Source organism: Ctenocephalides felis, unplaced genomic scaffold (genome assembly GCF_003426905.1).
Source record: "Ctenocephalides felis isolate EL2017-DRISC unplaced genomic scaffold, ASM342690v1 CF-g0.4_SCAFFOLD_02542, whole genome shotgun sequence".
Taxonomy (NCBI): domain Eukaryota; kingdom Metazoa; phylum Arthropoda; class Insecta; order Siphonaptera; family Pulicidae; genus Ctenocephalides; species Ctenocephalides felis.
In genome coordinates, this window is record NW_020538696.1 from 1 (window position 1) to 13,788 (window position 13,788).

General features: G+C 28.0%; 2 protein-coding genes across 2 annotated transcripts; both read right to left on the reverse strand.

Moving 5' to 3' along the window:
• Positions 1-2,583: 2,583 nt before the first annotated feature.
• On the reverse strand, positions 2,584-3,650 carry LOC113381069 (partner of Y14 and mago-like; the record flags this gene model as incomplete). The annotated part of the gene is given in 4 exon segments (XM_026620058.1): positions 2,584-2,807; positions 2,810-2,973; positions 3,281-3,388; positions 3,596-3,650. Coding segments are annotated over 4 exon segments (533 nt in total), but the record flags the coding sequence as incomplete, so codon positions are not given.
• Positions 3,651-7,121: 3,471 nt separating this feature from the next.
• On the reverse strand, positions 7,122-7,506 carry LOC113381068. Its single transcript, XM_026620057.1, has 2 exons — positions 7,343-7,506; positions 7,122-7,272 (listed from the first exon to the last, which is right to left on the reverse strand). Exons 1-2 carry the CDS (start codon positions 7,504-7,506, stop codon positions 7,122-7,124), a joined length of 315 nt encoding a protein of 104 aa, XP_026475842.1.
• Between the last annotated feature and the right edge of the window lie 6,282 nt (positions 7,507-13,788).

A 13,788-nucleotide genomic window follows, 5' to 3' on the forward strand; every position in this document is an offset into this window, starting at 1 on the left:
AACATGTACATAACAATAATATATTTATGATATTACTTGTTATTTATTCTCTATCCGGGTTGGAAATATATAGAAGAAATAAATGCTTATAAACAGACGGACATCTTTATATGACTAAGAAAACCTATTATTAAATGCTTAAAGTTCAGTTAAAAAACTTTGCAATAACATTTTGGCATATTAACAGCCATAATATTTGATAATAAAGATAATTGTATCAAATAAGCAATATTCTGTTCATATTACAGAAAATAGAGAAGAGTTGAAGAGGCCTTTTGCAATATTTCTTATGAACTATATTACTGTGTTGAATTTTATCATTTTCAGAAACATATTTCAGAGGATAAAATCCATTAATTTGTATCTAAACTAAGTTTATAACTGGTTGGTATTGGTATACTGCCTTGAGGCAAGTTACATGAACTTCCCGATATGTGTAATTAATTGACCTAATCAATAAAAAAAATTAATTTATGGGTGATTAAAAGTATTCCAAGTGGTTTATTTATAGATATGATTGAAAGCGAACGAACACGTTAACTTGGAGTATTTTCTAAAAGCAAATGTTCAAAAATCAATAATTTTTATATTTGAATCAGTTTCCGTAGTACTTTAATGGTTTAGATTGTTTATTAAGACCAAGTACTCTATCGTTATACGAAGTAAATCGTCTAATTTTAATTTTAAACAACGTCAAAAAAAAAACACTCATTTTTCTCAAACTTTGATTTTTTAAAATTAAACTACTTGTCGTAAGGCCGTAATATTTCAATAAGTTGTATAAGACCATAATATATATCATCAAAAAAAGTTTCATTAAAATCGGCTCAATTTTTTTTCAACAACGAATTATAAGAAAACGGCACGGTAAATTTTCACCTAAAACTAATCAGTATCATTCCCAACTAATATCTTTTGAACAGTTTTTGATTTTTTAAATCGATTCGGCAATATGAGCTTAAATTTGGACGAGAAGTTTCTAATGCTGTCAGATATTATTTAATGATATAAAAGAATATTGTAACATATTTTACAAAACTAGAGAAGTTTTGTAGACTGTTCATTTACTTTTTTGCTAATATCAAGGCATTTTTAATTGATTTGATTGAGTTATCACATCACAAAAGTAACTTTTGACATAAATTTTGACTATATTTTTTCAAACTTGTGTGAATTTTAAAATTTAAACTACTTCTCATACGGCCGTATACGTCAGTATGTTCTATAAGACCATGATATCTATCGTCAAAAAAAGTTTCATAAAAATCGGTTTTTCTTTCAACATTTAATTACAAGAAATTGTGCCAGGGAATCTTTACCAAAAACTAATCAAGTCGAAACCCAACCATCTTTCGAATGGTTCTTGAATTTTTAAAATCGATTCAGAATTTTTTTTTTTTACAAAATAGTTGGTATCTAAAGAAAAATTACATTTTTTTTGTTATTCTCGAATTTTTTAAAAATAGGAAAAACAGGAATTTAGATATGAGCCTAGTTCATACTGAATAGAAGTATAAAAAAGACTCTGTGAAAATTAAAGTAAATCACCCTAGTAAGAAATTGTGAGTGAATATTATTAACTCATGCAGTTATAATATGAAATGAAAATAGTAAAAAAAATAAAAACCTTGAGTGGGATTCGAACTCTCGACCATAGACGCAAAAATTAGAATTCGCCGACGTTACCACTCGGACAATCTCCCGCTGATAAAAAAGAACGCTACATGCTATGTGTAAGGATGGTGTGCAGTGCGCTGCTAAATGCAACGTTATTAATTTGTATAATTAAACAGCTTTCATACTTAATTTTTAATTTTTGGGCATAAAATCTACCATTGTGTCAAATTTCATCAAAATCCCAGACGAGCAATGCGCGGGTTCTCCTTGTCAGTATTAACCCTTATCAGTTGCTAGTTTTTCATATTAATTTCGAATAAGTCGAAGCTGATATCGACTTTTTTTTATTGAAAGATGTTGACCTATTCACAAGAGGCTGTTTCGTAATTAATTATTTTAGTGAAAATGATAAAACTCAATTATAAACATGTACTATATATAGTGTTTGAAATAATAATTTGATATAAAAATTAATTGTTCATATTCATGTTGTACATAAAGAATACCATTGCCAACTCTGCTACAATTCTTGAACGCATTAAAATGAAAAAGTTGTATCTACGGATAAAATTATTATTATTTTTATCTTAATCTAAGCCCTGCTTACTAGTATATCTATGCTTATCAATAAGTTCAGTGGGATGACTTATCAGAGCTTATTTAAAATCTTACATTCTAACATAAAAATCTGTGTTTAATTATCACTTAATTACTTAACAGTCACAATAAATCTTTGTCATTAAATTTTAATTACAAAATGCATCATTGCATTCTCTTATATCTTTTAAACATCTATAATGTTTCACAAATATTCTAATACACAAACATCATCTTTTTTTACCAAAATTAACATTCTTACTTATTAATAAGCCTACAATATATAAGCCAAATATTCACAAACAATGATTTGTAAAATTTAAAAATAAAGTATACTTACTATTAAAATATATTAATGTTTATACTTACAGATTCTTCTCAATTTCTTTTATTTCATACAATATATCTAGTTTCCTAGCAACTTTGTCTAATTGATCTTTTTCAGGACTTTTTAATTCTCCTGATAATAATCTAGCTTCAATTGATTCTATTTCTCTAATTTTTTTCTTAAGATTTTTCAGCCTTTTAACAGGGTCAGCAGCTGGAGTATCATTAACTTTTGTTTGTGCTAGATCTGATGCCAATTTATCAACTGGGTCCTCTTTTTTCTTTTTTTCTTTTTAGTCTTATCTTCCAATATAACCAAACCTGGTATTGGGCAATGGGCATTTGGGCCAACTTTTTTATTTTTAGAAGCCAATGCAACTTCTGGAGACATTCCAACAGGTAACAGCGGTTTTCGAGAAGCAAATTGCTTACCTTGAAATATTTTGCAATATTAATAAACTGACATAAAAATAATTTAAATCATAACAAAAATAGTTAAAATGTATTACAATAAAACAACATATATTAACTTTTTGTGACAAGAATATATAATAGATCACAAAAACAATGCAGAAAATAAAACCATTGATTCATTGATTGATAAATGGTTTTTATAGAAAGATTTAATGTAAAACATGTAATGTACATACAAAATCAAAAACAATTTACATAGACAAAGTATTGTCTTTTTCGTTTTGGAAGAAAATAAATTTTATTTTGTTATTAGTTTTCAACACACCTTTGCTTTCATATAAAGGTACTTCTTCTTGCGGGATATATCCATCTTTCACTCTTCGAGGTTTCCGCCATGTCCCATCAGGACGCTGAGTGGCTGGTATAAATTTACCTATTCATATATAAAGTGTGTGCATTATTTATCATCACTAGTCTAATTTAACTATGCGAATAAAGAATACACTACAATTGGTAAAAAGTGTAAAATTAGAGTGCAGTGTGTTTTTCAGTTAAGCAAGGTTAGTGCAAATATTACATTGTGTTCATATTAACATAATTAATAAATATGTATAAGAAAACATCAATTTAATATTCACACCTTCACTATCCTCTGCATAAATGCCATTAATAGACATTTTGACTTTTTGGTCAGGTACTTTAGAAATGAAAACTATATGATATTTTCAATTTCTTATATTTCCTGAAATTTACATCTAATTTCGATTTTTAAACCACAAGTTTACGGAAAAAATCTATTGATTTTTAGAACACCAGTTTTAGTTAGCTAATCGTATTCTGTTCAAACAAGGTTCAGATAAATCAAGTTACATTTCCAAATATGACATTTTACGAAAAATCGAAGAAGCATGCTTTTATCGTAGAGTGCCAGTTGGCTTGTGTTTGCATAGAAACTCAAGGCATAGATAAATAACAGGTACGCCTCACCCTAAAGGTGCGTCCACCTAACGAACGAACACGAACGAACATGATCGAGCAAGCACGAACGAACATGACGAGCAAGTAAATACAAAAAAATGCGCCACACCTAACGAACGAGCACAAACGAACAAGTCGAAGAAAATGCACAGAAGAAACGAACACAAACACGAACGAACGCGAATAATTCCAAACAAACGCCTCAAAGCAGTGAGGGCTTGAATCTTTTTTGTTTTTGTTTTTGAATGTGGGAGTCGTAATGATTATGACAATATATTAAATTAGAAACTCCCAACATATAAAAAAAATATAAATTTATAACTATAAAAAAATTTCGATATCAAAAATATACATGACATGTACCATTGTTTTTTTACAAATCAAAAACCAGCCTGCTTGATACCCCATAGAGGATGTTCCGTGAAACGTCAGATTTATTATTTAAAGCGGCGGGAAAGAGAAAAATTATTTAAAGTGATCAAATCTACAAAATTCATCAATAACAGCAGTATCACATACTAAATACAACAAAACTAATGTAGGACTGCACATATTAACATCAAAAAAGAAAAATGTTTGTCTACATTGTGGTAGCATCCCTAGACAATACTAGAAATACCTTATGTTCGTACGCCTAGACAATATTAGAATACCCTCATACGAACCATTTTCTTTGATGCACCGACATCTTATACTCTTATTTTATCTAATGTTTTCTTTTCTTGTTGCATTTTTCGTTGATTTTGTAAAACAATAAGCACTTTTATGAAATATTATCCCTCTTAATTTTATTGTATTTTTCTTTTATATTTTTTAGTATATTTCTAGCTTCGTAATTTTTAAGGTATAATTAAGAAGTGCGTCCAACCTGAAAAATTATATAATTCTAACACATTCTATTAATTCCTAAAAATTATACATAACACATATTTTAAACATAACAGGATCTTGTAAAAATGATAAATTGATAAAAATAAGAATAAAATGAGGACAAACGCAATATAACCGCTTTATTCGGGATTCCATCGTTTCGTGAGATTTACCTCTTTTTCGTATGGTCTGATAATGGTGTGATATTTTCATCACAAAGCTATTCCTTTTTTTAACTCTTTTTTTTAAAGATTTTTCGCTTTTATAAGTTTCATAAAATATCCTCCAATTTTCTTTTTAAATTTTCAAAAAAGATATTCAAAAATTTTAAAATTAAAAAAATTTTTTTGAAAAATTTCAAATTTACAAAAAAAAAATGTTTTTTCAAATATTTCACAATCTAAAAAAATATTTTTTAAAAAATACCGAAGAATTCGAAAATGTTAATATTATGTTAAAATATTATTTTAAAATTTTAATTTTCATTCAACATAAAGTTTCAAGTTTCAAAAGTTCTAAAGCTCAATGATATACTCAAAAAAAACTTTGCAATTCAATTTTGTAATATTTATAATTTTGTTTTCACATTTTTTTACATCAATCTTAGAAATATGAGATTAGGTTCTCGCATGCTGAAATATGATATAAGGCCCCACATTTTAATTGTAACTGCGATTAAATGTTGTTTATTTACTTTTCTTGCAAACATATATAAATGTCGTTGTCTAATTATAAGTTCTTATTTTTTATGCATGAAATACAAATAATGAAAAAGACAGTACAGTAGAACTTCGTTTATCCGACCCTCCGGATTTGCCATTATCCGGACTACCAGCACGAACCAATTTCTATGTATAATATGCATACCTAGAATTCGGATTTTTGAATGATTAATGCTGCAGTTTAGGATATGTATGTAATGTAATCTGAGAAAATATATATGTACATACATACGAAAGTTTTAATTTCTTAATAAACATTATTTTTGTTGATATCTATGTATTTATTTGTTATTTTTAATAACAAATACATACATATGTACACAATATTATTCTTCATATATTTGATTATCGGAATGCCTATTGACAACAATTAGACTAGTTAATCGAGTTTCTACTGTACTTATGTGATCTATTGATCTATTTGGAAACATTTAAAATGATTGTTATTAATTATTGATTAGTAACTATTTTTATTCTAAGAATGTTTAATTATAATACAAGAAGTTCCAGAAATTTGCCTTAACAGGCTTCCTGGTACGTGCAATGTACATATACTACATATAGTGAATACTTATGTACATTTGATACATATAGTGTACCATAAAATAAATATATGTATTTCTTATGCTTGCTGCATGGTGATAAATGTACCAGCTTTCCTTAGTGCCCATGTTGAAGAGGGCTTCATTTATTTTTTTATTCTTATAATACATATTCTTAAAATAAATATTAAAATATTTAGTTTAAAATTTTATAGAGCTTGCAGCTTGGGTCAAAAAGCGCTTTAATTTTTGGCATGTTGCCACGTACCACTAGTTATTTTCTTCCTATTAGATAATTTTTCATTTTTATCACCCTACATGCCTCGATTTATAAATACTCAGACATTAAGCATTAGCTTAAATTCAAAGTGTTGACTAGGATCATTCACAAGTAAAATAACTATCTATCATTAGATTCTTGTTCTAGCTTATCAATTTCATATAACCATCTGCTAACTGATAGCAATGTCGAAGCAGTGCACTCAACAGATTTATTTGCAAATTTGACTTCAGTTCCACAACACTTATTTTTGGCTTTTTTATATCTTACTAATCGCATACTTCCGGTCCCTTCTGGAATATAAACTTGAATCTCTGCATGATTTTTATTATTATCGATAAAACTATTACATACAAATAAAAAGGATTTGTCTTGTTTTGATATATCTTCATGCCAAACTTGAACACCAACATCTTTTTGGATTACCGCACAACTGTTTTGAGATGCACAATGATTAATTCCAGTAACTTTATTTGGATTAAGGCTTAGCATATTGTATCGCTTCTTCATATTTGCTATTTTTTGCTTTTTATATATTTCAAACCTGCGATTAAAATTACATGTTATTAACTTTTTTAAACTCAGCACATATTTATAAACGTCATGCATACAAATGTAGCATTTACATGTCTCGACTGTGGTTCTATTGGACCCAAAATTTATATGAACATTTTTACATTAAGAATTATAATGTAAACATGCATTAGTATTTTATTACTTATCATGCAACAGGTTAAACTACAAAGATGTCAATATATTATTATAATTACTCTGCTAGGCAATCTTTTCTTCTAATGGTGTATAATCATCTCGAGTCTTTATTGATGGAGCATATGCAGGATGTAAAAGCATGTTTGAAGGTTTCCCACCAATAAAGTGTAGAGAGCACACATGTGAATACTTACATACCTCCCAATTTTCACCACTGCAAACAATTAAAAATTATCTGTTATTATATACTGTAATTGTAAAACTCTGTAATTTTGTAAAACTACTTGATATCACTGAGCCATTTAATCCACTTCGACCTACGATCTCTGTTAGAGAATCCAGATGGTAATGCAAAAAACTGAACTCTGCGTAATTCATTTATTGTTCTATCATATGTACTAAACTCGCAATCCTCCACAGCACAAGTTAATCTAGACAATCTAGGCATTTTTATTACCAAAAACCAGATTGTTAGATGTTTAAAATAACCTTAAGATGAACAGAACAATCAATGAAGCATTAAGCAATTACAAATAGGTTTAATTTATAAACTAATCTTTTCGGCAAAGAAAATTCGAAAGAACGCCAATCAAGTATAAAACAAATTTCGTTGGCTGACTTTTGAAGTGTTGACTGACACAACCAAACTGTCATTCTCAAACAAGTTAAGGTGCGCCCTCACCGACGAACGAACGAGCATGAACAAACATGACGACAACAACAACAAAATACAAAAAAGAACGAACACGAACACGAACGAAGGCGAATCATTCCAAACGAACTTGAATAAACACCTCAAAGCAGTAAGGGCTTGAATCTTCTTTGTTCGAGAATATTCAGTTTTCTCGTCAGTTTTATTATTTAAAGTGGAGGGAAAGGTAAAAATTGTTTTAAGTGATCCATATTCGCAAAATGTATCAATAATAGCAATATCACATAATAGTCACAACATAAACTAATGCAGGACAGCAGCACAACATCAAAAAAAAGAAATGTCTACAGTCTTGGCAGCGTCCACACTGCACATACGGGTTCAAACATGAACGAACAATTTTCTTTGATGTACCAACAAGTTGCGAAAACATTGCTCGCTATGTTTGTTTGTGTTCGTTGTGCCACACTATGATTGTTGCCGTTCGTTCTTATATTGGAAAATTGATAAACAATATTTTTTCGGTTTCATGTGTATTAGGATGCGTATTATCTGGACTATATCTGAGCTAATGACAGCTTTTTTAATTAAAATTTGTTTCTATTTTCAATAAGGAACAACTATTTATTATAAAAACTTCTAAATCAAAAGAATAGCATAATCTACTAAACTATAAGAATAATAAAACGTACCATTTTCTAAGATAATAAAATAAAATGTCACATTTTAGAATTGTCTGAAATTTTTTTTACAGATATACATAAAATAATTTGACACGTATTTCAGGTTTTTGCTGAAAAAAATTTTTTACGTAAATATTTACGATTGAAATATGGATTTTTTGCTCAATATCTATGAACATCATCATCTGCGGTAAATTAATTATCTCCGGATGTGCTGATTGGATCAGTATTATTTTTGTTTATTACATTCATATTGAACTTTGTAATGATTAAAAATTTTTTTTTTTTGTTTTTGCAATTTTCTTAACAATAACAACCCTTAAATATTTACAAAGGTTTTACTCAGCCTTCCCCCTACTTGAATCGATCCAAAAAAACATATTTTTTCTTTTTTTCTCTGCAACAAAATTCTTTTTACAATTTGTTGGAGACTTTGTTACATCGAAAGATAATAAATATTTTCAAGCGCGAGCCGTGCTTTTCACGTCGGGGACCTCAAAGACTTGTATTCATTTGTCACTTTCGAATTTCGAAAAATTTTTTTTTTGAGCAAAATCCTGAAATACGTGTCAAATGATTTTATGAATAGTATCTGTAAACAAATTTTCAGACAATTCTAAAATGTCAAGGTTAATTGGTGTTCGGTTTGTAAAAGAATGACCCTAATACGCAATATTTAATTTTCATATGTATCTAATATTTTATGATAGTCACTTTGGAAACCAAACCTTTCATCATAAATTTCTTCAAAATCCCACACTTGAAATGTAAAGTCTCTCTTTTTTAATCATACAATATTTTTTTATTTCAGAATTGAACCCCTCTGTAAGTTCAACAGATAAATAACCAACAAACTTGTCTACTTGAGAAAAAAATCTGGCAAAATATATTTTTCATGGGTTACAATTCATTTTTCACAAATGAAGAAATAGATATTGAAAAAATGTAAATTAACACTTTTGATATTTGTAAATAGCAATAAATGAATGTTTTAAAATTGACGTCAGAACACAAGATGGTTTCAATACATGCTTTTAGAAAATCCATTATGTAAAACAATTTAGAAAAGTAATATATGTATCTTAATACAAAAGGCTTATGTATATAAAAGAACTAATATAATAAAATAACCTCATATATACAAGAGTTCATGAAATAATTCATTACGTTTTCACAAATACGAAACATATCTCAAAGTTCACAAACAAAATTTTATATATATATATATATATATATATATATATATATATATATATATATATATATATATATACATAAAGTAATATTTTAAGTATTTTAAACTAATTCTAATTCATTTATTCCCATCTGCTCTTTTTAGCTTTGCGTTTATTATTATCTTGAATAGGCAATGGCTCTGGAGCTAATGGTGGTACAAATTGCGGTTGCACATTATTTTCCCAAGAGTGATCAGTCGACGCTTTAAACTGCAAAACCATTAAAACATACTATTATTGAATATTTTTGCAGACTAATATTTTAAATTTAGTAACTTACACTGCAACTTTAAATAGAGATAAAAATGTATTTTTTTTTTTTAAACAAATCCAAGAATTGTGTAATATGCCAATAAACAAATTATTTAATAATATTAATATTATTTAATAAAAAGTAATAATTTAACGTAAAGTATTAAAATAATATTAAAGTATTAAGATTATTAAATTGAGCACATGGACTGATATATACATCAAATTAGTTAGCATATTCACCACATAATATCTTCTGAAATATGAGTTAATTTGATTTGTTCAATTTAATGTTATACATTTTTAATTCATAAAGGTGGAATTGGATACCCAAAAAATTATTGAAAATAACACAATGTGTGTTGAAAAATTATTGATGAGATATGCAAACTGCATATACTACAGTCAATGGAGTGTTTTGGGTCAGTGAAATTGGGTTTAATAATAGTGCACTAATAGTGCTGTTACAAGTTTTTTGCGTGTAAAATGCGTGAGTTATCATGCAAATGATGCATATACGATGTTTTTTTCATTTAAATCATATGGTTTAATGAGCGCCATTTCGACCAAAATTAAAGTTATTCACATTCTATCTAGAATTCTTCTAATTTTATAAAGATCTTGATGGATTCTAGCAGATTCACTACTTAGTACAAACTATTTTCAGAAAACTCACGATTTTATAAAGAAAAATCCGATTTTTTAAAAAATCAAACTATATTTGGTTATATCTAAGAAAGAATAAAAGATACATATAAAAGCATATAAATAAAAATCAAAGGGCTATTTTTGGCTTATTATTGCTTTTTATTATATTTCTATCACACAAAAATTGACGAGTTATGATTATTTGAGTCTCTCTCGAGCCCTTTAACCCTTCGCGGTTTCAAAATGAGAGGAGTTACGAAAAAAATTATAATAAAAAAAGTTGTAGCCCTTTTACCTTCCAAATGATATATTATATATATATAATATATATATATATATATATATATATATATATACAGGGCCGGATTTAGAAATTTGGCGCCCCCGGGGCACTGACAAAAATGCCGCCCCATCCCTGAAATTTTACGAACTTTCGACTTTTTTTAAAGTAATGGCGCTGCTTTAGCTGCGAGGGACAAAATATAGAAGCGCGTAAGCGCCGCGTCGCAGTCTAACGGATAAACATGTTACAGAACTTATATAAATGGAAACAAAATTTATACTTATTATTATAATATCTTTAAAATATCTGATAATTTAATGTGCATATGTCTTATGATCACTTTTGTCCGCCAAATGTTTCTTCTTCAAATTTTTTTATTGGATCATCGAAACCGCTAAACCTGCCCCCCACAAATTAAGCAGTTATTTATTTTGTAAATTTTTTTGAATGTTATTGGACGCTTTTTCTCAAAACTGAATAATCATTTTTGGCATTTTGGCCCGTATCTTCAAAACTGTTGGACCTGCCTTGACCAATAACTAATCAGTACGACTCCTTATCAATAGGAATTGAATCATAAATCGGTTGATCCGTGTTCTCAAAATCGACTTGAATGATTAAAAAATATTAGATTTGTATTGATGGGGAGACGTGCTGATTAGCTTTTGGTACAGGCAATTACGAAAAATGATAATTTAGTTTTGATATTTCTTCTCTGAAACAGCTACGCAGCGCGATTGCTTTGCAAAAAGTTCGAAAAATTTCAAAATACAAAAAATGTGTTTTAGAAGTCTTTTTTTCATTTTTCAATAAAATTTAAAGCTCTTTATAAAATGTAATTTTCAGTACAGGATATTTCAGTAATTTGTCTTAAGGCACAATGCCATGAGTCACTAGTTTAAATATTTTTTTCGACGCTATAAGCTTGGAAGTGCACAAATACGTCATTTTAAGAGGGCTCGAGAACTGAAGAACATATTTTTCTTAAACTTTCAGCTTGTTTACGGATCTTTATATTAGCCAAATTGCCAAATTTGATAACTTATTAACCAATTTGATAATTTACGTTCGGAGAGGGAGGCAAGGCAAAATAATAAATTTTAGTTATCGTTTATTTCAACCCAAATTTTGCATTGCAATCGTATTATGTTTTGTTAATTATATTTCTTGAAATAAAAAATGTTGTTAAAAAAGTTGATTATATTGTATAGAATTTTTTTCTCACTATCCAAATTTTGCCGCCCCAAAATTTGCCGCCCTGGGCAGTAGCCCCGATTGCCCCTACTGTAAATCCAGCACTGATATATATATATATATATATATATATTATATATATATATATATTATAAATACACATAACCTATATATATTAGGACTTATACAAAAACCGACATTTCAGAAAACCGGTTTTCGAATTTTAATTTTACTAAAAAACCGGTTTTAACCGTTTTCGAATTTTATATAAAATAAATTTTTGCTTGAATATTCTGTAATTTATCTGCAAATTTAGTGTAATTTAGAGCAGTATTTGACTGAATTTATTTATTGTTTAATTTATAGATAGTAAACAAAATTATTTTAATTTTAATTAGTAGAACTAAAAATAATAGTTTATCTTGATTAAATAACTTGAAAATAATTATTCGTTATTCATGCATCATTTTCACATATAAGAATGAAAATATTTTTATGATAGTAAAAGGAAATTTTTCGAATAAATAAAAATATTACATTTTTAAATAAAAAAAAAATCATTAAATAAAAATAAGTGAGTTTAGAAAAATTATACTGTGTACTAGTGTTACGAAGGACAACATATAACCTAACATATAACATTCATATCACTTTGAACGTCTTAATTTTCTTTCAATTTCAAAATAATTTTTTCGAACAATTTTTTTATGAAGGGGTCTAAAAAGGGTTTAAAAATTGATAATCAAGATAGAAAACATAAAATATTATTTACTTTATACGTAATTCATATTAAACTGAAATTTATTTTTAAGTGTTGTTTTTTCAATTTAGAGGTTGTTTGAAGGGTTTTGGGGTATTCACGGGGTTTGAAAACGATTTTATTGCAAGGTCATGTATTAAAAATACTTTTTAATTATATCCTTTAATATTGAAAACGTTTTCTAGCGATAAAATGGCTCAATGTCCACTTATTCATTAAGGGCTCGCAACTCCCTGGGGGGTAGTGGCGAAGTCCAAATTGTTTTCACTTTTGAACTTGAAGATAAGATGAACCTATTCCAAAATTTCATGCAAATCGGGGCAGAGACCCTTTTTCCTCTCCGTTTACTGCACTAATATAGTGATTCTTCAATCTATATAAATACCTGACTGGTATATTGGGATTTGAAAGCTTCTTTCATTGCAGAAAGTCTGCTTGTAGCAGGTCCTTTAGGTGGGTTTAATAATAGCTCTTTCATAGGAATTTATTTGTGCCAGTATCTTCTGAAGTTCGCATTCCTGGACGTTCTTTGAAACCCATCCGACGCCTCCAACATTCATTTTTTTCCTTTACCTTGTTTAAATCTTGATTTCCTGAACCATGAACTTTGTAGAGCTAAATCCATCACTTCTTTGGGTACTTCCTATGAATAAAAAAAATTATATATTGTCACATAATAGTTGAAAGGCAAATAATTTTTCAGTTTTCTATATTGCGTGAGCATATTTAATTATAATGTTATATAGGTTTAGGTAGAATTATTTTTTGTTTATGTAATGTCAATTAATAAAAAATTAATTAAACTAGTTTTAAGTAGCATTTTGTTTTAAGGCAAGTTGCATGAACTCCCAATTGTATATATAATCAACTTAACCAATAAAAATTGAGCTATTTAGATTTATAAAATCACTTCATCTGTTTATTTCAACAACAAAATTTTCACTTTCGCTAAAAAATACCAACACTATTTCCAATTGATGTCTTTTACTTATTATAATATCTATAATTGTATACATTAAGTTT

Excerpts from the sequence above, each read along its gene's own strand:
- LOC113381068 (XM_026620057.1), bottom strand. The coding sequence starts at position 7,506 with ATGCCTAGATTGTCTAGATTAACTTGTGCTGTGGAGGATTGCGAGTTT. Across the intron at positions 7,273-7,342 it reads AAATGGCTCAGTGATATCAA|TGGTGAAAATTGGGAGGTAT; the intron begins GTAGTTTTACAA and ends AATTGTTTGCAG.